This window comes from Calliopsis andreniformis, chromosome 6 (genome assembly GCF_051401765.1).
Source record: "Calliopsis andreniformis isolate RMS-2024a chromosome 6, iyCalAndr_principal, whole genome shotgun sequence".
Taxonomy (NCBI): domain Eukaryota; kingdom Metazoa; phylum Arthropoda; class Insecta; order Hymenoptera; family Andrenidae; genus Calliopsis; species Calliopsis andreniformis.
In genome coordinates this window covers 22,548,554-22,575,409 of record NC_135067.1, presented here as the reverse complement: position 1 = coordinate 22,575,409, position 26,856 = coordinate 22,548,554, and the positions used below count along the sequence as shown (strand labels likewise).

The following is a 26,856-nucleotide window of genomic DNA, read 5'->3' as shown; positions in this document are numbered from 1 at the left end:
ACTCTATAGTCACGCTATTACATGTATCTTATAAAGGTACGTATCCATACAATTTTCATTTAAACCTATGACTACTAACTATGATTTACTTCCGCCTTCTGGCTTGCAACATACATGTAATATAACTCCAGTAATATAAACACTTACACCATCAAGAACTGAAACACTAAATTGAAGCTTAAGTAATTAAATTGCACAAGGATCAATAAATTGATAAGAATAGATCATCGAAGGGGGAGAATGCAAGACCAATAAATTAATTGCAAAACATCTTTATTCGATCGAGAACACATGATATCTTCGCAAACGAACGGAAACAAATAGAGAAGAAAAGAAACGAAATAATAATCCGCTCTCTGACGGAACGATGCAACGTGAAATGGAACGCCGCGATGAACACGCCTTGGCGAGTTCGATCGAACGTGGGTTAATGCAAATCGCCCTGCGTTAAAAGGTAGGGGGAGAATATATGAAGGTTATCAGGAAAATACAAGAACGTTAGTTGTAGAAATGAAGCGGGTAGAAACGCTACGAGGCGCCTGAGCGCCGCACCTATCCTAATCGTCGGACGAACCGTCTCGAGCTCGTCCTTATCACGGATTTAAGCTCTAGTTATTGCTTTGTAATACACGTGGCTTAAGGTGAAACAACAAAATCTTAAACGAATTTGATCTGCGCGCCTTCGCGTGGTCGAGTTCCTTCTCGCCGCTGATCGATATCCACCTATCGATACTCGGCGTTGGAATATCGTATCCTTGCTCAGGAATATAAGTACTCTAATATACATATATGCGTATGTATACATATCCATATATTTCATAAGTGTACACACTTACATGCGTTTCATGCGATACTCCCACCAGGGACTTAGTCCCTGGCATGTCGACGATCACAATTTTTCGCGAGACAACTGTCCTCTGAACGTCGTGAATTCATCACAGCCCACAATTTAGGTGAACCTCTACGCTTATAGTTATATTCGATTTCTCAGGAGAAGGATAAAGGACGCGTGAGGCGTGGTATTCGAGTTACATATAAGAAACGTAAAACTGGTATTGTTCTTTGAAAAAAGAAAAAAAGACAACAATCAAAGGGAAAAGACATTTGTGAGGATTTTATACTTCCTCCACTAACTAACTCTGAGAGATTCCTTGGCTACGCCGAAGAAACCCTGATGGCAGATATCGTATGGCAAAAAACGACTTCAATTCGAAATAACTGGCATGTAGAACTTGTGCTTCTGCGTGTCCCTAGTGTGCTTGAAGGGCGTCTGCTTGGCCTCTATAAGGGTGGCTGGACAAGGTCCCTCGTGCCTAGGCGTGAACTCCTTCTTGTACAGACTCGAGGTGACGGTGGTGCCGTCTCCAAGAGTGATATGAGACACGTTCGCCTGCCTCTGAACCCTTTCTACCTTCTGGGTGCTGAAGTTCCCGTAGTTCTTGGCTTCGCTATGCGAGTAGAACTTCCCTCCCACAGTCAAATTATCCTGTCGAACAATTCTCTGCGGACGCTCGTAGGTGGAGGATGCCCAAGGATTCCCTTCCTTGGTGCTGCGATGCAAGGAGGTCAAACTGCGACGATCGCTGCTCTGACTCGAGTTACTGATGTACTGTCCGCTCTCCGCCAGATTCGAGATACTCTTCTTTTGATCTGCAGCTGTAGACGAAATCGTGTGGAGGGCCTCAGTCGAGGAGGTGACACCTCGTCTGTGTAGCACCGCGTTGTTGAGGTCTGCTGAGGACGAGATCACGTTCTTCCGGTGATGGCTAGTCTTCGTTATTGCTGAGTCTACGTGTCTATCGACAGACTGACCGATAGCCTGCCTGAACTCAGCGCTGCTCGTCTGACTAGAATTGTAGCGAGCTTGGGTGGAAACTATGTGCTGCTCATGGTGCTGCTTCTGTCTGCTCTGTCGCGATTCCACGTGTTGAGTGTTTACGTAATCCCTCTTGCTCGTCTCCTGGTGTCTGTCGATCTGTTGACTTCGATGGTTCTGGACGTCCGACCTGTCGTCCACCACTCGCCGAGTTTGAGTGACATTCTGCGACCTTAGATGTTGCTCGCTCGAGTGTATCCTCTGGTGGTGCTCGTTTGCATACTGCTGGTTGGTTGTCAAGGACTTCCTGGAGTCTGGCCCTGATGCATCTGAAGGTTGTATCGTGCGGTGATCGGTTGCCACATGCTGTGCGTGATGTACATTATGAGCAGATGACGATCTTTCGCCAGACTGAGCTGAAGTGGTAGCCTTCCTCACGGTGGTAACCACTGTGCCGTTCTCCAGAGTCTTTGACTCAGTCGACACGCTTCTTCTAGTATCAGATTCCAGACTGTTAATCTTGGCCGCCATTTCTTTAGCAGTGCGTTTCGTGAACGTGTTATAGTTCCTCTGGTTAGTGGTAGACATGACGGAGGTGTCGTCACCGAGACTAATCGATGACTCCATATGGTGCCTGCGGTTGATAATCTTGCTGGACGGCGAGTCCTCTTTCCTTGTCGGCGTGAACGCGTCTCTATTCGTTGTTTTCGTCTCCATGGTGGCAGTACTGACTTTCAGGTTGTCCTCATGCCTCCTAATCTCTGCGCGTTCCCCACGCACCACGGTGTACGTGGACCTCTGCGACGTAGAGTCCTGGAATTCGCCTGTAATCCTCAGATTATCTTCTCGCCGCACCACTTCGGCCCTGTCACCCCTCTTTGGGATAAAATCATCGCGAGGTCTTCCTACGAAGTCGCCTTCTGGTTTCAAATTGTCAGCGTGGCGAATCGGTGATCGACGCTCCACTGGACCCACTTTTTCTGGAGGTCTCCTCTCGAAGTCGCCTTCGGGCTTCAAATTATCGGGATGCCTGATAGGCGTTCTCCTCTCCCCAGGTCCCAGAGGAGACTTCTGAGGACGCTCGAACTCTCCTTCAGGTCGAAGGTTATCAGGATGCCTCTTAATGGGCATGCGTTCTCCAACCACGCGAGTGTAATCATCCTTGCGACGAACGTCAATAAACTCACCCTCAATTTTGAGATTGTCCTCTCGTTTCCTGACATCCACCCTCTCCACCTTGGTGATCTTCTTGTAGTCGTCTCTGGATAGACGAACATCTATTTCACCCTCCATTCGCAGGTGATCCTCGTGACGTCGGACTTCCACCCGTTCACCATTCATGGGTCTGTAATCTTCCTTCGACGAGGGAGTAACGTTCATCTCGCCTTCAGGGCGCAGGTTGTCCTGAGGCTTCTTAACGGGAGCCCGCTCGCCTCTCTTAGGAGTGAAATCATCTTTGGGCACCATGTAGAAATCGCCCTCTGGGTGAAGGTTGTCCTCGTGGCGAATGGGAGTCCTCCTTTCGGCTGGCCCCACCTTTTGGGGTGTCCTCTTCGTAAACTCGCCTTCAGGGTGCAAGTTGTCTTTGGGTCTCTTCACGTCAGCGCGTTCGCCTTTAGTTGGCGTTTCCTGTCGAGGTCTCCCGACAAACTCTCCTTCCGGATGCAGATTGTCAGGGTGTCTAATGGGTGTTCGTCTTTCTGCTGGACCAACTGGAGACTTCTCAGGCCTTTCAAATTCACCTTCTGGTTTCAGGTTATCCTTCGGCTTCTTCACTGGAGCCCTATCCCCTTTGGTGGGCGTTGGAGTCTTGGGCCGCTGAGCAAATTGACCTTCGGGCTTCAGGTTGTCGGGATGTTTAATCGGTGTCCTTCTTTCTGCTGGACCAACTGGAGACTTCACTGGTCTTTCGAAATCTCCCTCGGTTCGAAGATTGTCTTCATGTTTGACGATCTCGCTGCGCTCTCCACGAGTGACTCTGTAATCGTCGCGTCTTCGAATGTCCACAAACTCGCCCTCTATCCTGAGATTGTCCTCTCGACGAACAACATCCACGCGTTCGACCTTCGTGATGTTCTTGTAATCATCTCTGGATCGACGGACGTCTATGTCACCTTCCATTCTTAAGTTATCTCTGTGGATAACTATCTCCGTCCTCTCGCCCTTCGTTGGCTTATAATCATCCTTGGGCTTGCCAGTGAATTCACCTTCTGGCTTGAGGTTGTCTTCAGGTTTTTTCTGGACAGGTCTATCTGCTCGTTTGGGAGTGAAGTCGTCCTTAGGACGACCCACAAATGCACCTTCTGGATGGAGATTATCTTCGTGACGGATCGGTGTTCTCCTCTCTGCAGGTCCGACTGGAGACTTCTGTGGCCTCTCGAATTCTCCTTCAGGTCGCAGGTTATCCTTTGGTCTTCTCACATCCGCTCGTTCTCCTTTCAAAGGAGCCTCTTCTTTAGGACGACCCACAAACTCTCCCTCTGGATGCAAGTTGTCCGGATGCTTAATGGGACTTCTCCTCTCAGCAGGCCCGACTGGTTTCTTCTCAGGCCTCTCAAAGGTGCCTTCAGGTCGCAAGTTATCTTTAGGCTTTTTCACGTCTGCTCTCTCGCCCTTCTTCGGTGCTTGCTCCTTCGGTCTTCCTATGAACTCACCTTCAGGCTTCAGATTATCATCGTGTTTAATCGGTGATCGTCTCTCAGCTGGACCGACAGGTTTCTTCTCTGGCCTATCGAATTCTCCTTCAGGCTTCAGGTTATCCTCTGGCTTCTTGATTTCAGGTCTCTCCGCCTTTTTTGGCAAGTAATCGTCCTTGGGACGAGCCTCGAATGGACCTTCAGGCTTAAGGTTATCTCGATGCTTGACTACCTCCACGCGTTCACCTTTCACGACCTTAAAGTCGTCCCTACTTCTCACATCCGTAAACTCACCCTCCACACGCAGATTGTCCTGGTACTTGGTGATCTCAGCCCTCTCGCGAACCAAGAAATCAGTGTACTCGTCCCTGGACCTATAAGTCTCGATGTTTCCTTCCATTCGGAGGTTGTCAGTGCGTTTCACGATATCAACTCGTTCGCCACGAACAGGAATGAAATCATCCTTGGGCCGGCCTTCGAAGGGCCCTTCTGGTTTAAGATTGTCTTCTGGTTTCTTGACATCCGCGCGTTCTCCTCTAGTTGGTTTATAGTCGTCCTTCGGCTTTCCTACGAACTCACCCTCAGGTTTAAGATTATCAGGATGTTTGATAGGCGTTCGTTTCTCTGCAGGCTTCACCGGGGATTTCTGTGGTCGCTCGAACTCACCCTCTGGCCGCAGATTGTCCTGTGGTTTTTTCACGTCAGCACGTTCACCACGTTTGGGAGCTTCTTCCTTTGGTTTGCCAACGAAATCTCCTTCTGGTTTCAAGTTATCAGGATGTTTGATAGGCGTTCTCTTCTCTGCAGGTCCGATCTTCGTCGGCTGAGGTCTCTCGAACTCTCCTTCAGGCTTCAAATTATCCTTTGGTTTCTTCACCTCTGGTCTCTCAGCTGGCCTGTACTCCTCGTGCTCTGGTCTTTCAAATTCACCCTCTGGTTTTAGGTTATCAGGATGCTTGATTGGAGAACGCTTCTCGGCTGGGCCAACTGGTTTCTTTTCTGGTCTCTCGAAGTCACCCTCAGGTCTTAAATTATCTTCTGGCCGTTTCACGTCGGCCCTGTCTCCTCTAGTAGGCGTTTCTTCCTTCGGTCGACCAATGAACTCACCCTCAGGTTTCAAATTATCCTGTGGCTTTTTAACAACTGGTCTCTCCGCTGGCCTGAACTCCTCTGGTGTAGGTCTTTCGAAGTCTCCCTCAGGTTTCAGATTATCCTGTGGCTTTTTGACAACTGGTCTTTCCGCTGGCCTGAACTCTTCTGGTCTAGGTCTTTCAAAGTCTCCCTCAGGGTACAGATTATCCTGTGGCTTTTTGACAACTGGTCTCTCCGCTGGCCTGAACTCCTCTGGTCTAGGTCTTTCGAAGTCTCCCTCAGGTTTCAGATTGTCAGCGTGTTTTATCGGAGTCCTTCTTTCCGCTGGACCAACAGGTTTCCTTTCAGGGACCACGATTTCACCTTCAGGATAAAGATTGTCCTTAGGTTTCTTCACATCAGCCCTTTCACCCTTCGTGGGAGTCTCCTCCTTTGGACGTCCAATAAATTCACCTTCTGGCTTCAGATTGTCTTGAGGTTTCTTAACTACCGGTCTCTCCGCAGGCTTAAATTCCTCTGGCTTAGGTCTCTCGAACTCTCCCTCAGGTTTCAAGTTATCAGCATGTTTGATAGGAGTCCTCTTCTCCGCCGGACCAACAGGTTTCTTTTCAGGCCTCTCGAAGTCACCCTCAGGTCGCAGGTTGTCTTTAGGCTTCTTGACCTCTGGTTTCTCAGCTCTCTTGGGCGTGTAATCATCCTTAGGCCTTCCTTCGAAGGGACCCTCTGGCTTTAGATTGTCCTCTGGGCGTTTCACATCAGCGCGCTCGCCCTTAGTTGGTTTATAATCGTCTTTCGGTCGGCCCTCGAATGGCCCCTCTGGTCTCAAGTTATCTGGATGCTTCACGATGTCCACACGTTCTCCTCTAACCACCTTGAAGTCGTCTCTCGTTCTCACGTCGATGAATTCACCTTCCATCCGCAAGTTGTCTTGATACTTGGTCACCTCAGCACGCTCACGGATCAAGAAGTTGGTGTACTCGTCTCTGGACCTATAAGTCTCAATGTCTCCTTCCATACGCAAATTATCGGTCCGTTTGACTACCTCGACGCGTTCGCCGCGGACTGGCTGATAATCGTCCTTAGGTCTGCCTTCGAACGGACCTTCGGGCTTCAGATTATCCTCCGGTCTTTTCACGACAGCTCTATCTCCTTTGGTAGGAGTGAAGTCATCCTTGGGTTTGCCCACAAATTCTCCTTCGGGTCGAAGGTTATCTGGATGTTTAATTGGCGTACGCCTCTCTGCGGGGCCAATCGTGGGTTTCTCTGGCCTCTCAAATTCACCCTCAGGACGTAGATTATCTTGCGGTTTCTTAACTTCCGGACGCTCAGCTCTCTTTGGAGAGAAGTCATCCTTCGGGCGACCCTCGAACGGACCCTCAGGCTTCAAGTTATCCTCAGGGCGTCTCACATCAGCGCGTTCTCCCTTCGTTGGCATGTAGTCGTCCTTTGGACGTCCCTCGAAGGGACCCTCAGGCCTCAAATTGTCCTGTGGTTTCTTTACATCGGGACGTTCCGCTCTCTTCGGTGAGAAATCATCTTTGGGTCTTCCCTCGAATGGACCTTCCGGTCTTAGATTGTCCTCTGGACGTCTCACGTCAGCGCGTTCACCTTTTGTTGGTTTGTAGTCATCCTTTGGACGTCCTTCGAAAGGACCCTCAGGACGAAGGTTGTCATCGTGTTTGATAGGCGTCCTACGTTCAGCAGGCGTGAAGGGAACTCGTTCTCTGTCGGGAAAGTCACCCTCAGGAAACAGGTTGTCGGGATGACGCACTATAGGTGCCCTTTCGCCAGGACCATAGGGCATGGGTTTAGGTCTTTCAAAGTCGCCTTCGGAATATAAGTTATCTGGATGCTTAATAGGAGCACGTCTCTCTCCAGGAGTATATTCCTCCTTTGGACGTCCTTCGAAAGGACCCTCAGGACGAAGATTGTCATCGTGTTTGATAGGCGTTCTACGTTCAGCAGGCATGAAAGGAACTCGTTCTCTGTCTGGAAAATCGCCCTCAGGAAATAGATTGTCGGGATGACGCACTATAAGTGCTCTTTCGCCAGGACCATAGGGCATGGGTTTAGGTCTTTCAAAGTCGCCCTCGGAATATAAGTTATCTGGGTGCCTGATAGGTGTACGTCTTTCTCCAGGAGTGTATTCTTCTTTTGGGCGTCCTTCGAAAGGACCCTCAGGACGAAGATTATCACCATGTTTGATAGGCGTTCTACGTTCAGCAGGAGTGAATGGCGCTCGTTCTCTGTCTGGAAAATCGCCTTCAGGAAACAAGTTGTCAGGATGACGCACGATAGGTGCCCTTTCACCAGGACCATAAGGCATAGGCTTGGGTCTCTCAAAATCGCCTTCAGGATACAGATTATCTGGGTGTCTAATAGGCGTGCGTCTTTCTCCAGGAGTATATTCTTCTCTAGGACGATCTTGGAACTGTCCTTCAGGGCGAAGATTATCCTGAGGTATTTTTGGCTGTGGACGTTCAGCTGTCTTAGGCACGTAATCATCTCTCGGACGTCCTTCAAAGGGACCTTCTGGTCTCAAGTTGTCCTGTGGTTTCTTTACTTCAGGGCGTTCTGCTCTCTTGGGTGTGAAGTCGTCCTTGGGACGACCTTCGAAAGGTCCTTCTGGTCTCAAATTATCCTCTGGTCGTTTAACGTCAGCTCTTTCTCCTCTGGTTGGAACATAATCATCCTTAGGTCGACCCTCGAATGGTCCCTCCGGTCTCAAATTATCTTCTGGACGTTTGACGTCTGCTCTCTCTCCTCTAACTGGTTTGTAATCATCCTTGGGGCGCCCTTCGAAGGGTCCTTCAGGCTTCAAGTTGTCTTCAGGTCTTTTGACATCAGCTCTTTCTCCTCTCGTCGGTTTATAATCGTCCTTAGGTCGACCCTCAAATGGTCCTTCAGGTTTCAAATTATCCTGAGGTCTCCTCACTTCCGGACGTTCTCCACGCTTCGGTGTAAAATCATCTTTAGGACGCCCTTCGAATGGCCCTTCGGGTCTCAAGTTATCCTGCGGTCTTTTAACTTCGGGACGTTCAGCTGTCTTCGGCGTGAAATCATCTTTGGGTCGGCCCTCGAATGGTCCTTCTGGCCTCAAATTATCTTCTGGACGTTTAACATCCGCTCTCTCTCCTCTAACTGGTCTATAATCGTCCTTGGGTCTTCCCTCGAAGGGTCCCTCGGGCCTCAAATTATCTTCAGGTCGTCTAACTTCCGGGCGTTCTCCCCGTTTCGGCGCGAAATCATCCTTAGGTCTGCCTTCAAAGGGACCTTCCGGCCTCAAGTTGTCCTGCGGTTTCTTCACGTCGGCCCTCTCTCCTCTGGTTGGCTTATAATCATCCTTCGGCCTCGCTTCGAATGATCCCTCTGGTCGCAAATTATCCTTTGGCCTCTGCGGTTCTGGTCGTCTAGTTATCGTCGGCACACTGTAGTCGTCTTTCATGTGGGGTACACCCTCGAATGGACCTTCGGGCTTCAGAGTGTCGTCCCGCCTAATCACGGACGTGTTTCTATAATCAGTCTGATCGAAGCTGCGATATTGTTCCTGGGTGGTTGTAGTGCTCTCGACGGTATCAGTCTTGCTATAGAACCGATCGTCATCCTCATCTGTGTAGGTAAGGCGGTGACGGGGTTGTCGTTCGATTACGTCGTAACTGTGGAAATCCTCCTTGAGATGAGAAGTACCCTGCAAGTAGATTTCCAACGCGATAAGCAACCAGAGGAATCTCAAATATACGTATATTGGTCTTTAGATACAAGGTCGAGCGGGCACTTACCGTGAATTCACCCTCTCCCACCGTGAGGTTATCCGTTCGTTTGATGATCTCGGCTCGCTGTACGGTTCGATGATCGATGAACTCGGATCTAGTAGTGGTGGCATCGATAAACTCGCCCTCGACCTTTGTATAGGTGTTTCGACGTACTGGGCTCGGTCGTTCGCCGGGAGTTCCGGTGAATACCAACTCTGTCGTGGTTGTACCTGTGCATAAAATAAGTAGATGCTCCTTTTCGAATAGATTTTCTCAAGATAGACCATCTGCTTTGAAATTGCGTGTACTCTTGACTCATGTCTACGCGAGCTACTCTAAGCGCAGGAACTCTTGAATCAAAACACGCTTAAGACGATCTCTAAAGAATGTTCTTGGTTCAATAAACTCGTGCTCTTGCCAAGATCAAAGCCCAATAGTAATAACCGTGTTGATGTATCTGTGTACTCGTGTACCACTTACTCGACAAATCGATACAGATTGTACGCCACACGAGAGATATACGCAACAAGAAGAATTATTGCATAAACGAATTTGAATACCTATCACGAGTACTATTATAGATGCAACCGTGCTTATATCTATTTAGAGAATTCTAAATGGAGCCATCCAAGATGCTCAAAGTCATTAGATGATTATAGAGTCGATATTTTAAGCAGTGTATCATGAAATGAAACTCACTGTCAAATTCTCCCTCGGGTCGAAGATTATCCTGTGGTCTCTTAACAGGGGCACGATCTCCATACTTAGGAGCCTCTTCTCGAGGTCTGCCGATAAATTCACCTTCAGGCTTCAAGTTATCCTTCGGCTTCTTCACTGGAGCCCGCTCTCCTCTGAGCGGAGCCTCTTCCTTCGGCCTACCGATGAATTCACCCTCTGGTCTGAGGTGGTCCTGTGGTTTCTTCACCGGAGCTCTCTCACCCTTAGTCGCCACATAATCCGTTCGTCTCTCTCCGGTGAAATCACCTTCCATGTGAAGGTGATCTTCATGGTGGTAGATCGTCTGCCTGTCGACGCGTTTCTCGTCGAATTCCTCGCGATATGAGGTCACTGCATGCACTGGCTCTCGAGGGATCTCCAGGTGATCCTGAGGGAGATTGTGAGGACAGCGATGTCGCCTAAAATCATTTTGAAAAGAATTCCTTATTTTCTAAGAGGACTCTAGAATGCCATCAACCTCCATGGAATATGAAACAGAACTATCAATATGGTAAGTATATTTTCTTTTGTTTTTAGGTGCTACTTAGATGCTGCTAACTAGAAGTCAACGCTAATTTGGCTATTGTTGGCGAATATTCATACACGTCGTCAGCCATAGGTCACCATTAACCCATTGATAAACTGAGGTCGCAAACCTGACAGTGCAGTCACGCACGTGATCATTGACATGCGGCAGTAGCATGCTCACGATCGCTTCAATAGATTTCGTGTACACTGTATGTTAGGTAAGCCTAATTGAAATACATTTTCTGAGCCTAAACGCGTGATATGTAGTCAGATTGCAAAAAAAATGCGAACTTTTCTATTATTTCCACATTCTTTCTTTTACTACCTGCGTCGCTCAATAAGCTGCAATGCGACTTTTTTACTTCTGTCTGTGTAATTGAAACTAGAGGGACTGGCTGTAATAAAAAGTTAATGATGTTTTTTGGTTTTTACAAACCACAGTGAAAAAGATCTCGCAATATTCATTTTTACGGGACGCTGTAATTGGCAATTAATCTATCCAGAAAACATGGGTGGTTAGATTTTTGTGAAAACAATCTCTGTGTCAATTAGAAAGAAAATGTCATCCCAGAACACAAAAAATAAAAATAAAAAATCTTTATTAAAAAGTGTACAACCAAAATATCACGCGTTGGTCATCAACATCGCGTTACAATGGTCGGCAGAACTATCGAACTGTCCACAGAAGCGTCAAAATCGTTACCAATCGATTGCAAACTTTTTTTATTTGCAACAAAATCGAAATTCAGAAGCCTTTGGAAGTTGCACATCGATCAAACAGGGATTTCGCAAGGGGTATCCTCGTAATTCACGGCACGTACGTGCACCGATGCATTCGCATGCACCATCACGGCGGGCCGTCGTAAAAGGCGAAAAAAAAACACGCGTTCCCTTGTCGCGCTCGCCAAACTTTGATGCAGAGCGGTCGTTTATACGTGGTGTGCTCTGTCATTCAGGATTATCAGAGAATATCGAGTTACGCTTTCCATCTTCAACCAACTGAAACAGTCACGAAAGGGAACGCATTTCGCCATGTTTCGAGCCCCCTTTTCTCTCTCTTTCGACACTCGAATTAACCAGCGAACGGTACTTAAGGGAATTGTAATGGCCGAGTATTTACTAAACCAGAATTTTCCTTTCTAATATTGAGTAGTATATCAGACTAGCTCTTTCTAATTGTAGCCAATTACAGTGACTTCTGTTCATGTGAACGTCGGAAAATGAATTCTGTATGAGTTGGAAATGATTGAAAAAGTTCGCTAGCATTGTTAGGTAATCGTTATCGACGTTAAGCAGCTGAACCGACTTAAAACGAGGCACTTGTTCACAGATATAATATTCTACATTTAATATCAGCCGAGAGAAATCGATATCGCGAAGATCAGACACTCAAGTAGTCGAGCCAGAACTACCCCCAGCAGAACAGAGGCGTGCAACCAATTTTCCGCGATCTCTCGATCGAGGCTCGATTTGGGTCAAGCGCTTCAATCTAGAGAGAACCGGGATTACATTTATCGGAGCAATTTACCGCGAGCTGAAGCCGATCTTGTTTACGCTCGTGGAATACGAACCCTGCCCCTCCACTTCGGCAAAACTTCTAGTTCTACTCGAAATCGGAAACCGCAAGAAATTATTGCTATTGCTAGGTAAATTACCTGGCACAATATAGTTAAAGAACTTTGTGAAAGAAGATACGGAGGAAATTTTAAACAGATTCTACTAGTATTCAATAAACAATTTTTCATGATATATGTCATTTATAAACTTAATTTGCTACAAAGTTAATACTAAAAATCCTGAGTTCGTAAGTGTACTGTATCTCGACAGAATTTACATATCCCTGTCCTCTGACATCTCAAGGAATCTCTTCTCATGTCGTGGTTGTTGAGTCACCTTCGAGAACCTCCAAATAAGGAGACGAAAGGCAAATCTATTATTCTTTATATTCGGCTGAATAATGGGCTATCCTTCGTGAGTCGTGACAAGCCGCGAGTCATCGCAACCAGATCACCTTAAATTTGAATCGCGGGTCACCTTGCCCGGGAAGACGCGACTCGCCGTTCACATAAGGAAGAAGAGCGAATAGTCGATCGCGATTGGTCGAGAACAAGCTCCCGTAAAAGGGCTTGTCTCGTGTCCCACTTTTCAGCGCCGCGTGCACACGCTGGTACCCTTCGTAAATCTACAGCGTCTGTCATAACAGCCGAGCTTCCTTCCAATCTAAGACTTTCGATAATAATTTAAGGGATTATTCTACAAGCCGACACGATATATGTATAGTCCTAATCACTATTTCACTTTCTAATATTTAAGTATTAATGTTTCACAAATTGAATAAGTTCAAAACAATGCTCGCCATGTGTATAACTGGAAACAGTATAATTCCTCTGCTTTCCTTTCAAAGCGTGTATCCGATTTCATTTCATTTTGCAATAATTTTCTGTTCCATTCAGTAGCCACCTCTGCAGCAAGGAAACGCTTATCTAAACAGCCATCTTGTAAATCGTAGAAGCGTAGAGACAACCTGTTGGATGCAGGTCTTACATACAGCAGGTGTACTACGAGGAAAGCGTGTTTACAGAGTAATCATCGAACGCGTGCATAAGACAGGACTGTTTGTACACAGCTGAATGGAATTAAATGGCCAGCGCGATTGAGAAGGTGAATGTAGCTCCTCTTATTATGGAGCAGCCTGTACTTCAATTACGATATCACATCGGCTCGCGGTGTTCGAGGATCTTTAAAAAAGCTGACGCATGCATGGCCACGATGATGAAAGCTCGCTGCAGCGCGATTTCAATCCTCGTGATCGATACAGCGAATAATTAATAATTCCGAGGACATATCCTGTGAATAGGAACTTTTCTTCGACGATAAGCGACCAAAGTGGGTTTTGATAGAACGTATTTGTGAAAAATAGCGAACATCGCTAATGGATTGGCCCTTTTAATCTTCCCTGGCAACGCAAAATCAGCTTATGGTATGCATAATGCGCGTTATAAATTCACAGTTAATTGAATTAAACCGAAATAGTAGACGTAATTGCGCTGCAGAGTAAATATAGGTACTGGCATAGCGGAAAGAGAAAATATACCGCAAATGCCATAACGATAATTAGACGGAATTCTAATTAATTCCCTAGTCCAAACAGTAGTTGTTTGAAAAACAGATCGAATGACGATTCCGAATTTGAATTCAAGCTGCAGTGGCTCCGGTTAATTTGCATCACGGGCTGTGCCTCCTTTTGTATTCCGATCTCGTTAACTGTGCTCCAAAGTGGGTCACGTCACAGTGTTCTATCGAAACGAACGCATCTCAGACAAGACGAATTAACAGATCGTTCGCGTGGCTTACGAGCTCTAAAACCGTACTAAATACAGTCTACTGTTTATCGCAAGGTTTCCTATATTCCATTCCATTCTGAAATGCAGAATGGACAAGTTTTCCCTGCTACAGCCAAGAAATGCAGTGCCAATGTATGTACCACCATTTGCATTCAACAGAGTTCGTTTGAATATCAAAGAGCAAGCCAGAAAAAGTTCATCGTGCCTCCACAGGATAATGCAATTTGTTACTCACCCACACGTGCACAGTTCGCAAATGCATTGTTCCTTCAGGGGAATCTTCGACAGGATGTCGGGTATCTTAACAGGTCGATCCTCGTCTTCGTCGAGAGAATCGGGAGTCAAATCACCTCTCTTCGGCTTCTCCGGTTTCCTGGGTTTTTCCTCCTGACGACTCGGTCTTCCAGCGGCTGGCTTTTCATCGGCCCTTTGAGGACCCTTTGGCTTTTCATCAGGTCGACTGGGCTTTCCAACAGCTGGTGTCGTTTCCTTGGGCTCTGATCCTTTACCCGGAATCGACTTTTCCTCGGGACGACTCGGTTTCCCTGCAGCTGGTGTTGGCTTTTCGAGGGAAGAAACATAATCTCGCGGCTTTTCTGGCGACTGTGGTCTGCCCCAAGAAGGTCTGTGAAAATTTCATACAAAAATTGAAATTCTCGTTTCATCATCTTTTTCGTTAGCAACAAAAGAGCATAAAATTTAGGATGAAAACTACATGAACAATTCAAAACGTATGCCCTTTAGTGATCGCTTCAACAGCCATAACCTCGTTAAACACGGAACCAGCAAGTACACATTGAACACAAACTTAGAGAATACTCCGAGACTTCCACTACGCTCTGACTTTAATCAAAAGGACATCGAAATTTCAATATTTGCGCTCACAGTATCACGTTCTACGCACGTCAACCATTCGCTGATTGCGTTTCGCGCGGCTGCATTCAAAGATGGTACAGTTTCAATACTCATTATGACTATAGAAGGAACACAGGAATGTATTGAAAGCAGAGTTTCAAGTATCATGAGTTTCGCTCCTCGAATACTTTACTGTGTTTCTTTCAACGATAATGTTGATGTTAATTAAAGGCAGTGATTTCTTTTAGTTAGGTACGCTACCTTCTGGGTGCCACAGGACTTTGCACCCGTTGTTGAGGACGACTGGGCTTCCCAGCAGCTGGAATCGGTTTGGGATGATCGTCCTCCCTGAGTCCAGGAATTCCACGGGGATAGCCGGGTCGATCAGGCAATGTTTTCTGAGGAGAATCTGTAGGAGATCTTGGCTCCGAGCTGGTGATTTTCTCGAAACGGGCATCGTCGACGACATCCCGTGCTACCATACTAGTCACCTCTTTGTCGATGAATTCGGTCGTTGACTTAGTGACATCTCTCTGTAGAAAGGTACAAATAAAACAAATGAATTTTACACAAGATAAAAATTAAACAATTTTTGTTCAATATTTTGTGTTAAAAACTTTAGTTATTGGCAGTTTTAAGTTAAACATAAGAGGCCTTCTAATATTACTTTTAGCTAGAATAGATAAACGAAGTTTCCCTGTGGAGTAATTCTATCTCGCTTTGTCGATGAACTCTGCCTTTCTACGCGCCTCCCAGCAAAGACAATTACGGAGGATTCTGCTAATCAAAATGGTTATCACCTTGCTAATTACAAGCGCTTTCACGGCCGGTTCGAGGTGTCGCTCTATTCGCCAAATGGATTGTAGCACCTGAGAGAACTGAGTGCATCGTGTACTTCGAGGGAACTACGATTAACGATCTGTTCAACTATCTAATGAGCAAGATTAATAAGTACAAGTAGGGGTAACACTACGAATATCAATTTTGAAGAGAGCTAATAGAAAGTTTACGACAACTTTTCCTCAATCTAAAAAGGGCATTCATAAACGTTGAATTCCCTCGCTCAGAAATAAAAGAAACTCGCGTATTGACGCACTGAAATCAGAATCCTGAACAATGTTAAGTCGCATTTATATCACCGTTTATTTTAGCGCCACGACACAGGATATGCCAATCAATTTCGATGTATCTGTAAAATCGCTGACTTCACGGAGAAAAACGCAACGCAAAAAGAAGCATACCAGGGAGCAACTTGCCTAGCCGATGAACGCGATTCGACTCGCAGTCTGATCATGAGCGCGGATAGGATCAGTTGAATTCGTTGAAAAGTAACCGTTTGTTTGACTTCCGCCCAGCACCGACGATTCTCGATTAAATCAACGCAGTCGCAGTTGAAGCAATATGTATGAAACAAACATGTGATTTCAGTTTTCGGGAGTTTCAACGGATAGGGACCTGCTTAATGGATGAATTTAATTACTGCATCATCCCACATGTGGGAGGTAATCTCATTTACGTGATTGAGACTGATTTTAACGAAATTTATTGACAGAAACGACAAAATAAATAAAATATGCCAGCTAAAATTGTTCAATTAGCCAAAGACTAAATGCAGGAAAACATTTCTCTTGATTCTTTTAATCAAGATTCACCGTAAAAGGTAAACATACAATTGTTTATAGCACATCATGTGTTCATGAATCATTTTACTGAAGGTATACTATTATTTTACCTTCAAAACGACGGAAGATGCTTAGATAATGGAATGCAGGTAACGCGAGATCGACGCAGATGACGTTTATGCACACGCCTGCATCGTATCGCATAACCAGAGCTACTTCTGCCTGTTGCACGCGTTCCCCAGGGATTCAGTTTCGCCGAAGCTATCCTTGTAAGAACAGAACACCTACCATACCTAGTATGTTCGTCTTCCGCATATCCCTATGCGATTCGTTCAAGCATTTCGTTCAAATAAAATTTCGCACAAGTCGATCCAATAAAAAAAATACCTATTCGCGAATTGAACGTTGACAAGGCAGTAGATACTTTTTCGAAACGAGCTGCGAAGCGTAAAAATTTCTCCGCTCCCTTGTCACGGTGTCTGTCAAAAATTTCCGCTTGCGAACATTTCAGTCTATGGTAAAAGCACATCGCAAAAACCGGATAGAGTGGCGCATAAGCGAATTTAATTAATCCGGAAACGAATTACTGTCGAATCTATTCTGTCATCATCGGATAACACAGACTCCCCGAAATGGCTAGTTAAATTACAAATAATCAAGCATGTATCCTGAAATTCGTCAAAGCAATTTCTAGTTTCCTGTCGAGAATAATTCTACTGGCCCTCAAGAAACAAAAAAGATTCGATAGAATTTGTTTAAGAGGTTCCTAGAGGAAACGATCTAAGACCAATCTGTGAGATGAAAATTTTACTTTGTACAAAAAGTAACAATCCTCTGCAACTTTGAGACAGTTTTACGCGTATCCATTTTCTCCTCGTTAGCGTCACCCATTATACTTCGAGAGCACATTCGTTACCCAGATTAACGCTGTAATTCAATAACGAAGCGAGTAACGTTTGCTAATACTGTTAAAGCGGACCTGTATGCTGCCCTTCATGCACAGGCCATGCAAACGTGAAACAGAGGAACATCCGCTTAGCAGCAACTTTCGAGCAGACTCGGCTTTCTCTGAGTCAACTGTAAATAACAGATGATCTGCTTCGCTCAAATATCAAAGAGCAATCGTTATTTGAGAAGGATTCGAACGAAGAAACGATCATCTAATTAGTTAGGAGTTAATTAGTTAAGTGCAAGGACGAGAGAAATTCTGTTCTGTTCAGTTTTCAAAGCAACGAGCTTATTACGCGAGTCGACCGCGCGCATTGACAAACCCGTGGAAAACGCGATTACACGTGTCCGCGGAGCCGAGACGGGAGCTGTTTGCACGTTGAACAATCGAAAACTGCGATGCACGCGTCTACTTTCGACAAGGACGCTCGCGTCACGCGAGATACTGCACTCCATATAGGTCATATAGGATATGAGTGCAAGCTTCGTGCCTGTCGCGAATAAAATCGAAGACAAGACAGGAGCAGGTATACTCAATCTTTGGTGATATAAGCGCATTTGAGGACATATCGTGCTCAGATCACACGACTTTAAATAACTGTATACTTGGTCGTTACATTGACAGACATGCTGCAGGTCACGAGGAAACTAATCTGCGATGAATTATTAATACCCTGATCACCGGATCCGACATGCAGTTGGATGAATTTCCTGTTAGATCACCTGTCGGACAAATACCACCCACGAGAATGTTATTGTTATACAAATAGATTATTCGGTGTACAAGTGTATCGAAATAGGAAGCTACGAATGCAGCGACAAACGCAGGAAACAATAATTCATGGACTCTGAGACGTATAGAAAAATAATAAAATGCAAAGGGAACAGAATGATCTCATTTACCTCCATTATCTAGCATTAATTCCTCAAATTTTTCAGAGACAAATCCTACGTATTGAGATGAAATATGTTTGGAATTCAGTCGTGTACTCTATCACGAGTGCTCGCTAAATCCAATTTCGCTTGTTTCGTTAATTGGATTTAATAAAAAATAAAAGACGCGACGAATCATTAAATTTACCAGGTACCCTAGGAGTACCTGTTGAATTCACCCTGAATGGCAAAGGAAAGGACCGATATTCATATAGAGTATGGGATGTATTTCATCGACCGTCACGAGACCTCGAAGTCGATGTCACGGCTACGAGAACAAACTGAGTTTAATGATGGGCTATATTACGAGTTTACCACGATTTCTCGTCGACATATTTATAACGAATCAAGTAAAGAACAGATGGTCTCTAATACCTCCTTGAAGATAACCAATACGTGGGCGATGCTTGGACTTAGATCTCCCATAAACGAAAACATCTAAGGATTAGAATGTTCCTTCATAACACTGGCAAGCGAAGAAAATTCCTTTAATGGTGGATCGAAGCTTTCGGAGAAGGTAATTTTCAACAGCGTATCCACAGAATAAAGGGGAACATCTAAACACGGTATTGACTCGATTTTCTGCGAACTACAGTACAACATTTAATAGCGTGTTATGCAATCGCCAAACACACTGGCTCTGTTATCGTTGCCTCTTTTGATCTAAGAAAAGAATAGATAACGAAATTAATCACGATTAGGATTCATCGCTATCAACATGGTAATCAATATTTTTGTAATGGAATTATTTCGAAACGACGTAAAAAAATGTTGGAATGATTGCATCGTGACAAAGTACTCACGCATTTCTGTACTCACGTGTGTCGATAACGCTTGCGCAAAACGTGGGAAGCTTTATAACAATTAATCGACAGGAGGTAACTTAAATCGATCTATCGAATAAAATCTTCGCGTGACATGGGCAATAAGAAATAGTTGCACGTGCATCAAACCAATCGTCTCCCGTGTTTACGTGCTTAATGATGTTGAGTCTCATAAATTGAAACCTGGCTTCGTCGTTCGCTACACTCTTCTAAACGATTAGCCTTATCAACCTGAACAAGGTTACACGGAACTGGCATACGTCAGCTCATGGAATTCCATTGGCAGTGCTTTAAGGAGGCCACCGTACGAGGTGACATCATTCTCGGGTTTAGGCATTAATAATTCACCTGATCGAAGAAGCCAAACGATGCTGAGCGAATAATATTGAGTCGTAACTTGTCTACAATGCATGAAAAGCTTCTTGTATCGCAGATCATCTTTAATATCGAGTGTTATATTCGTAGACCGAACGAGGCCAATCGCAGATCATCGCGTGAAATTCAATTGGTCGCGGATCAAACGCGCTGCTAACGATCGATGACATCATTTCCAAACTTAGTTATAAAGCTACAGTAATTACTCTTATTGTTCCGTCAAAGCCAGTTGCAGGTACATACGACAGAAAAGTTAGCTGCGGTCAAAGAGCTTGAGTTCCTTCAAGAGACTAGTACTTCTCGAATCTCAGTTTTTTAACACGACTTTCCGCATATCCTCTACCAAACTAGGACACGGCAGACATTATTAAAAAATTCTAATAACTGTTTGAGCGCTTATCACGCGTTTACGAGTCAAACCTGGCAACCTCGTCTGACTGCTAACGCGAATAGTAGTTTTACGAGCAAAAAACGGTGTGACGCGCGATTAGTGAACCGGGTCAAAGGTTGCCAAAGGTGTTCAAACGACGAGCATGGGAAATCGATCGCAAAATCAAGGCTGGTGCATGCGAAACACGACAGACTTCGAACTCGAAGCAGGAATCGAGACGATGAGATCACTGCCAAACTTGACCACGTTCAATGCAATTATTACCGCTTTACTTACGCTCGATTGAAGTCGATTGCAGGTGATTGTCGTAGCGTGTGCACGACGACGTCTGCCGCCGGGGATTCTGTTGGCTCTTATTAGCCGTCCGACCGAACAGATATTCGCACCCATTTCATAGTCTCATTATTTCCATACGCGCCCAACTCTCGGTCGAATTAATAACTATTTACCTGCGGTCGGACTCGAAATCGTCGTTCTGTGTACATAACTCGCCTCGGGGATTGCGGTGTTCGAAAACGCCCAGAGCAAGAAATTTATTACGCGGCTGACTTCGTCGGTTTCCATACGTTCTAGCTTCGATAAACAAAAATATTTATGATGCCATCGCGCCGACGAGAATTCTTCTGCTCTTGTTAAGCACACCTGTCGAGCTACGCAAAGAAAGTGGAGCAGCATCCGAATGATGAATCAATGACCGTTTGGGAACTCGAACTCGTGAGAAGAGTCATGACCCGGAGATGCGATTCTTAGATGAAATTAGGCGCGATGAATCCTGAACATCAGCTATTCAATACTTGAGCATTGTCATGAACATAGGAAATATGTAAAAATGCTGTTTGTAAACTATTTTGTAAGTTGTTTGGTCTGTAAAAATTAAAATATCTGTACAAATATTGATATATCGTCAAGGTCTAGATGTCTCAAAATAGCAGCTACTTATAAATCGATTCTATACCGTTAGATCAATAGTTCAGTGTTATTTTAAATTGCACTTATAAGCAGACAAACAGTACATGCAGTGCATCTACATAGGATAAAAAGTAGAAGTAGGTATACACTAATCGCTGGCAGTTATGTCAAAGTCTATGTCTATTATACTTCGCAAACTTTGTCCTAGAACAAGCAAGATCACCTAATCTCCTAAAAGTCGCTTGCATGTCAAAGTGTATCGATCGAATGGCGAAACAAATTCTGTTGCGTTGCGCTATACGACTCATGATCCTTTTCCGTGTCTAAAAAGAGACATTACGCTCTTGGCGGTGAGTCCAAGTCACGATGCCTGTACGATAGCGAGAATTACACGTTACACATCCTCGAACCCGTTCTCGCGCGATAATTAGTACACGAACAGGATTCAACGCAGCCGTTTAACGCGTCTGGCAATCTGGGAGGACGCTATGTGACGCCAAGTTATAATTAAGCACACGGAATGGGTGTAAATAGAATAGAAGAATGTTTTTGCGTTGTGACACCTTTGCATAGTAAAATAAATAAAGTCGTAAGACGATATTTTGATTAGCGACTAGCTCGTGAAAGATATTTCTCCTAACATTCACACAAAAACGCAAGTGATCTCGATCAGATCTCGATACGTTTAGCGATACAGATGCAGTTGACCCTGCAACGCGACCTCACTCAGCTCTCCATATTTCTCTCCTTCGTCCTGCCGGTTTGCTATATTACGTCAGCTTTATTTTTACCTGTATAACACGCGAGAACCTACGACCTTCGCCTGGTTTGGAAGTGAAAGTACCGGCCGAGCCTCTTCCGCAAGGTGTGCAGCTCCACTTCGTGTTTTACTTTATTTCGTTTAGAGCATAGACACCGTTGAATTCGATTATACAATTCGTCACGGTGTACAAAAAAAATTGAAATGTCTCTTTAAGCAGTTAAAAGATCTCTCTCCAAAGAAACAAAGACAGCTAAGTTCATTATCACGCTGCAATTGCCTTATCTGCGCGCGACAATTAAGGTCGTCGTTCATGCGGAAGCTCGGTTCAGTGGAGGAACAGAGGACACTATTGGCTCGGTATGTATCTTTCAGAGGAACAGCGTCACACACTGTGCTTCCTCCACTGTGAATGTAAAGAGATTGGCTAATAGCATGTCGTTACTCACCGAGTCTTTGCGCGTATCCATCGTAAATTCGCTGATGACACGTTCCTCGACCACGTCGCGGACGTCCTGCACCGAGGTGAAGCTGGACGATTCGTCGATTACATAAGAAGATCGCTGGACCATTTCGATGTCAGTGGTATCTTTAACATCTCTCACATCCTTCACGTCATGCTTGACGATCGTAACCTTAGTGGTATCATCTCTGGGAAGCAGGGAATCCGGTTTGCCATCTTTCGGCTTGTCTGTCGGTCCTTTCGTTTGATCGGTAGGTTTTTGCTCCTGATCTGTCGGTTTCTTTTTCTGATCTTGTGGTTTCTCATACACGAAAGAGCCATCCCAAGTAGAAGCACCGGGCTTCGTTGGTCTCGCTGACCTGTCCGCAGGACTTTTCCCGGGACTCTTGGGACGACTGTCGTCTTCAGGGCGACGGCGAGTCGGTGATCGAGGAGATTCTTCTTGAGCCACTTTTTTAGATTCAGGGAGCCTCCTGTCATCGACTTCGTGAACAACTGTCGTGGAAAAGACTTTGGAAGAATCGAGAGCTGTAGAATCAGAAACCAGTGTGCGTTCGAGAGTAGTAGAGGTAACGAACTCGGAAGTCTCTACATCCTTTGAAGTGTCCGATAAAGTTATCGTTTTTTCAGTGATGTAACTTGGTTTCGCTTCTTCTGGAACCTTTTTAATATCCGTCGATGGCGTCTGCTTAGGACTCTGCTTGATGTCTGTAGGTTTTTTCTTATCGCCAGGCTTTTCTACTGGCTTTTCGTACACAAACGAACCATCCCAGGTCGAGGCGCCTGGTTTCGAAGGTCGAGTAGATCTGTCAGTCTTCTCTGGGCTTTTTGGCCTCTTTTCTGGTGACTTCGAGTCATGCTGCTGAGGCTGATGACGCTTTTGCTCCGAGGGTTTTTTCTCGACACTCTTTGGCGTTTCTTCAATCGTCACAGTCTTATGCGTGGTGGTTGGAATGCCATTACGAACAATAACAGTCTCCATGGAGCTCGTGGAGAAGTCCAGATTAGATGAATCGGAATAACTTTCGTGTGTAGTCGACTGTTCCATAACAATAGAATTACTAAAAACCTCTGAAGTGCTCGACACTTCCGTGTCGCGAATATCCAATGTGGTATCGCTGACGTGCTTTTTCGGCATCGTTGCTGGACTCTTTCCAACATCAGGCTGACCTTTATCGACTGGCTTTTCGTGTACAGACTCCCTACTAGGTGGTCTCTTCTTTTCTGGCGTCCTCTCCGTGACGAACGTTCCATCCCAGGTCGACGACCCAGGTTTGGTAACTCTGATATCCTTGTCTTTAGGCGTTTTCTCGGCACTGCCTGGTCTGCTCGCTGGACCATCCTGTCGAACGTCATATACGATTGTCTCGTGGACAGATGACAGGCTAGAATCCTTGATATCTGTGAAACTCTGTTGACTAGACGAATGCTCAACCACGTACGACGACATGGAGATTTCCGCCTCGTTTATCGAATTGTCCTCCGTGACGTCTCGAATCATCACGGCATCCGTAGTTCTTCGACTGTCTGGCTTTCGACGACGCTCAGGGACTTGTGGCTTCTCGTAAGTAAAGCTGCCATCCCAGGTACTCTGTCCAGGTTTGTAACTCCGCAACGTGGAGTCCTGTTTGGGCGTCTTTTCTGGACTTCCTGGTCGACGAGGTGAGCCACTGTCCCCAGCATCTTCTTCGAAAATCGTTTCTGAGATAGAAGTCACCTTTTCGACATTTTTCACCCTCTCGTCGCTGGAAGTAGCGTACTCAACGACGTACGAGGACGAAATGGATTCAGACACACTAGAAACGTTTTGCTCCTCCGTGACGTCTTGAACGTCCACAGAATCGTGTCGTTTTTCGCTCGTTCTGACCACGGTCTTATCCGTCGATGACTTTTTCGTACTATCCTGGGGCTTTTCGTACACGAACTGACCATTCCAAGCAGAGTCTCCAGGTCTTGTGACTCTTCGAGTAGGCGATGCCCTGTCTTTTGAAGCATCTTTATCGATTCTCTTCCCATCGATATAAATCTCTTCTGTGACGTCTCTCCGTTCCTCCGATATGAATCTCGAGGAGTCCGTGCCTCCCTGAACCACGTGGACTAGATTCGACGACTTCTTCTCGTACGACCCATCTGAACTTTTCTCCCTGTAATCTGACCTTTGCGTTGATTCCATAACATTGTCTCCGCCAGGATGTCGGAACACGGAAGAATCTGAAACGTTCCTTCTCCTGGGCTCTGGGGTCTTTTCCGTCACAAAAGTGCCATCCCACGTGGATTCTCCCGGCTTCGTATATCGAGGTGAGCTCTTCGAGTGCACCTCTGTCGTCACCTGCTTCTGTCCACCAGAGAAATCGACCGTGTCTTTACGGGAATCGCGCTTCGTGGAGGCGAGGCTTCGATCGAAGCTGTCTGTGCTGGTCGTGGATGTAATACCCTCATCGACTACGATCTTGGTGTTGCGTATCATCGTCGACGTGGACGACGACACACGCTGATCCATCACCGTCTGTTCAGAGACTTCAATGCTTGACTCGCTCCCCTGACCGCTGACTTTTGAAACCAGCCGATCTACTTTCGCCTTGTCGAGACTGTCACGATCTCCTCGGGGTGCCACGACGTTTCTCGCGATACTTTTGTCCCCAGTTGGACTTTCGCTAACAAACGTCCCATCCCACGTAGACTGGCCCGGTTTGTTGCATCGGGTGGTAGTTTCACTGACTTTGTCGATCTTTGCGGTGCTTTCACTGGTTCCAGTCGTGGAGATAACCTTGTTACCAGCTGTTCTGACGTCATCCGTATGTTTAACTCGTCCGAGGTCCGAAGGTACGACTGTGGTCTCACTTTCGACGCTGCGGCCCTGCGAGGCCGTCACTCTTCCGTTGTCGTCCACCTTCTCGCCCGTCTCGCGGATTCTTGTCGTACTTGACACTGTCTGACCATCCTTCGTGCTCTCCTCGTACGTCTCTTGGCTCGCCAGCCTGCTCTCAAACGATTTCGACGACGTCTCCACACGAGGAGCGTGGTCTCCATTTACGGCGCCGTTAGAGATTGTCGTCTTCGACAGATGGTCGTAATAGTCTTCTTTCGAAGATGACGTCTCCACTACTGTGTTTGAAGAGACTGACTTTTGAACGGTCTCTGCGCGAGATTCACTGCGACTCTCTGCCAAGCTACTCACTTGCCCCGTTACTCCTCCTCGAAGAACGTCTGAGTGAATCTCAATCTCCTTCGTATTCTGTGGACTCTCTCGTACTGTTTTATCTTGTTTAATCGACTGTGTTTGTTCCTGTGTTATAAAATCCTGGGAGCTCTTCCCAGTTGCGTAAGTAGAAGTGGTCTGCCCTATAGTCTGTGGGGGCGTCTCAATGATCTTAATGACATTACCCTTGGAATCCATGATGACCTCGCGGCTAGCGCTGGTGACCTCGACCACGCTGCTCCTGGATTCACTCTCCACGATCTGTCGAGCCTCTTCGACGACACTCGTCGAAGACACCACCTCTACAGTCTGGACGGTCGTCATATCTGAACTGGAAGATGTGGTAGCAACCTCTTTGCTGGTCCCTTTGCTCTTCTCCTTCGTTCCACTCGTTCGCTTATGTATAGTCATTTCGTTCACAATCTCACACTGATCCTCTCATACGAATGCAGCACGCAAAACTCACGATTGTCGCGCACACAGGTAGAAAGAACGTAAGTACTACGTAAACAGAAACTGTCCCAATGTTTACTTGTCGTGGGATACGTGCGTTTCGTGAACCACGCGATCTCTCGAGCCGAACTGAAGCTTCACTGTGCCCGGCTCCGTTTGCAAACTCGTTCCTCTTCGTCCCTGAAGACTTGATCGCCCGCGTGTGCCTACCTACCGATTCCCTTCTCGCCCCACTCTGTGTCGTCGACCCCTTTTTTCTTCGTACACACTGTACGGCCGTCTCGAGTCGTGTCTCGAGTCGTGTCTCGAGTCGTGTCTCGGTGCAGAACGTCAGAACGCGAAACGCGCGAGAGAAAAGAAAGTTGATTGAACCGATCCTTTCGGTCCGGTATCGCGAATCGATGTGACATCAACGATGGCTCGCTGGCCCTAGTGACCACACGTTACTCCGTTGCTCTCCGTCACTACCATTGCCACGGCGTACGTGAAGCACGGCTCTTTTGCCTGGAGAACGCCGATCCGGTCTCCCTACTTTTCCTCTCGCGTGTCGCCCGGCGTGGGATGTTACGGCGTACTTGCCTTCTTGCCTCTGTATGCGTACACACACAATCCTCTTGCTCGATTCTTATTGTGCACCGTCTGTGTGGGCAGATACACTCTTCTTCTCTCCCCCTGTCCCCTGTACCCCCTCTTTCTTTAGGTAATAGGTTCCTGATTGTCTTCAGCCCCTCCAATAGGGAGAGAAATTTTTAAATAGATATCGCAAAAGACCGCATCTTCGCAACTTACATTGAAGACCTTACAACTTGACTTACGTTCTTATCCTTTAGAAGCGATTAAATTGTCTCGTATTTTTCATTGTATTTGAATTGCATTCTAAGTGCATTTTAATTGCACCTGTCGTTTTGGTAAACCTACTGTGACTGAAAATACTAAACAGGCGCACTTGTACTTATCTACACATGTACAGTAGTTCCAAGAGTACACACACTGAATCAACAATATTGTATAATCGCCTAGCTAGGCGAACGAGTTACTATGCTTACGTCTTGATGTTGATGTCGTTACGCTCCAAGCGCTCGATTCGTTCGTCTCCAATTATGAATTCCATCTTCTACCGATCCCAACGTTCATTCTCTCTAGCAGCGACTTCGCAGCTCTCTCTTGATGCAGCAATCATTCTGCATACAGGCTCCATTAATGCGACCGATGATCTTCGTGAATTCATTCATTCGACAA

General features: G+C 46.0%; 1 protein-coding gene across 1 annotated transcript; it reads right to left on the bottom strand.

Moving 5' to 3' along the window:
* Positions 1-790: 790 nt before the first annotated feature.
* Sdb (SAXO downstream of blistered) lies at positions 791-25,752 on the bottom strand. The gene is made up of 6 exons (XM_076380971.1): positions 21,952-25,752; positions 15,002-15,273; positions 14,121-14,510; positions 9,996-10,432; positions 9,324-9,526; positions 791-9,232 (listed from the first exon to the last, which is right to left on the bottom strand). Exons 1-6 carry the CDS (start codon positions 25,573-25,575, stop codon positions 1,205-1,207), a joined length of 12,954 nt encoding a protein of 4,317 aa, XP_076237086.1. The 5' UTR covers positions 25,576-25,752; the 3' UTR covers positions 791-1,204.
* Between the last annotated feature and the right edge of the window lie 1,104 nt (positions 25,753-26,856).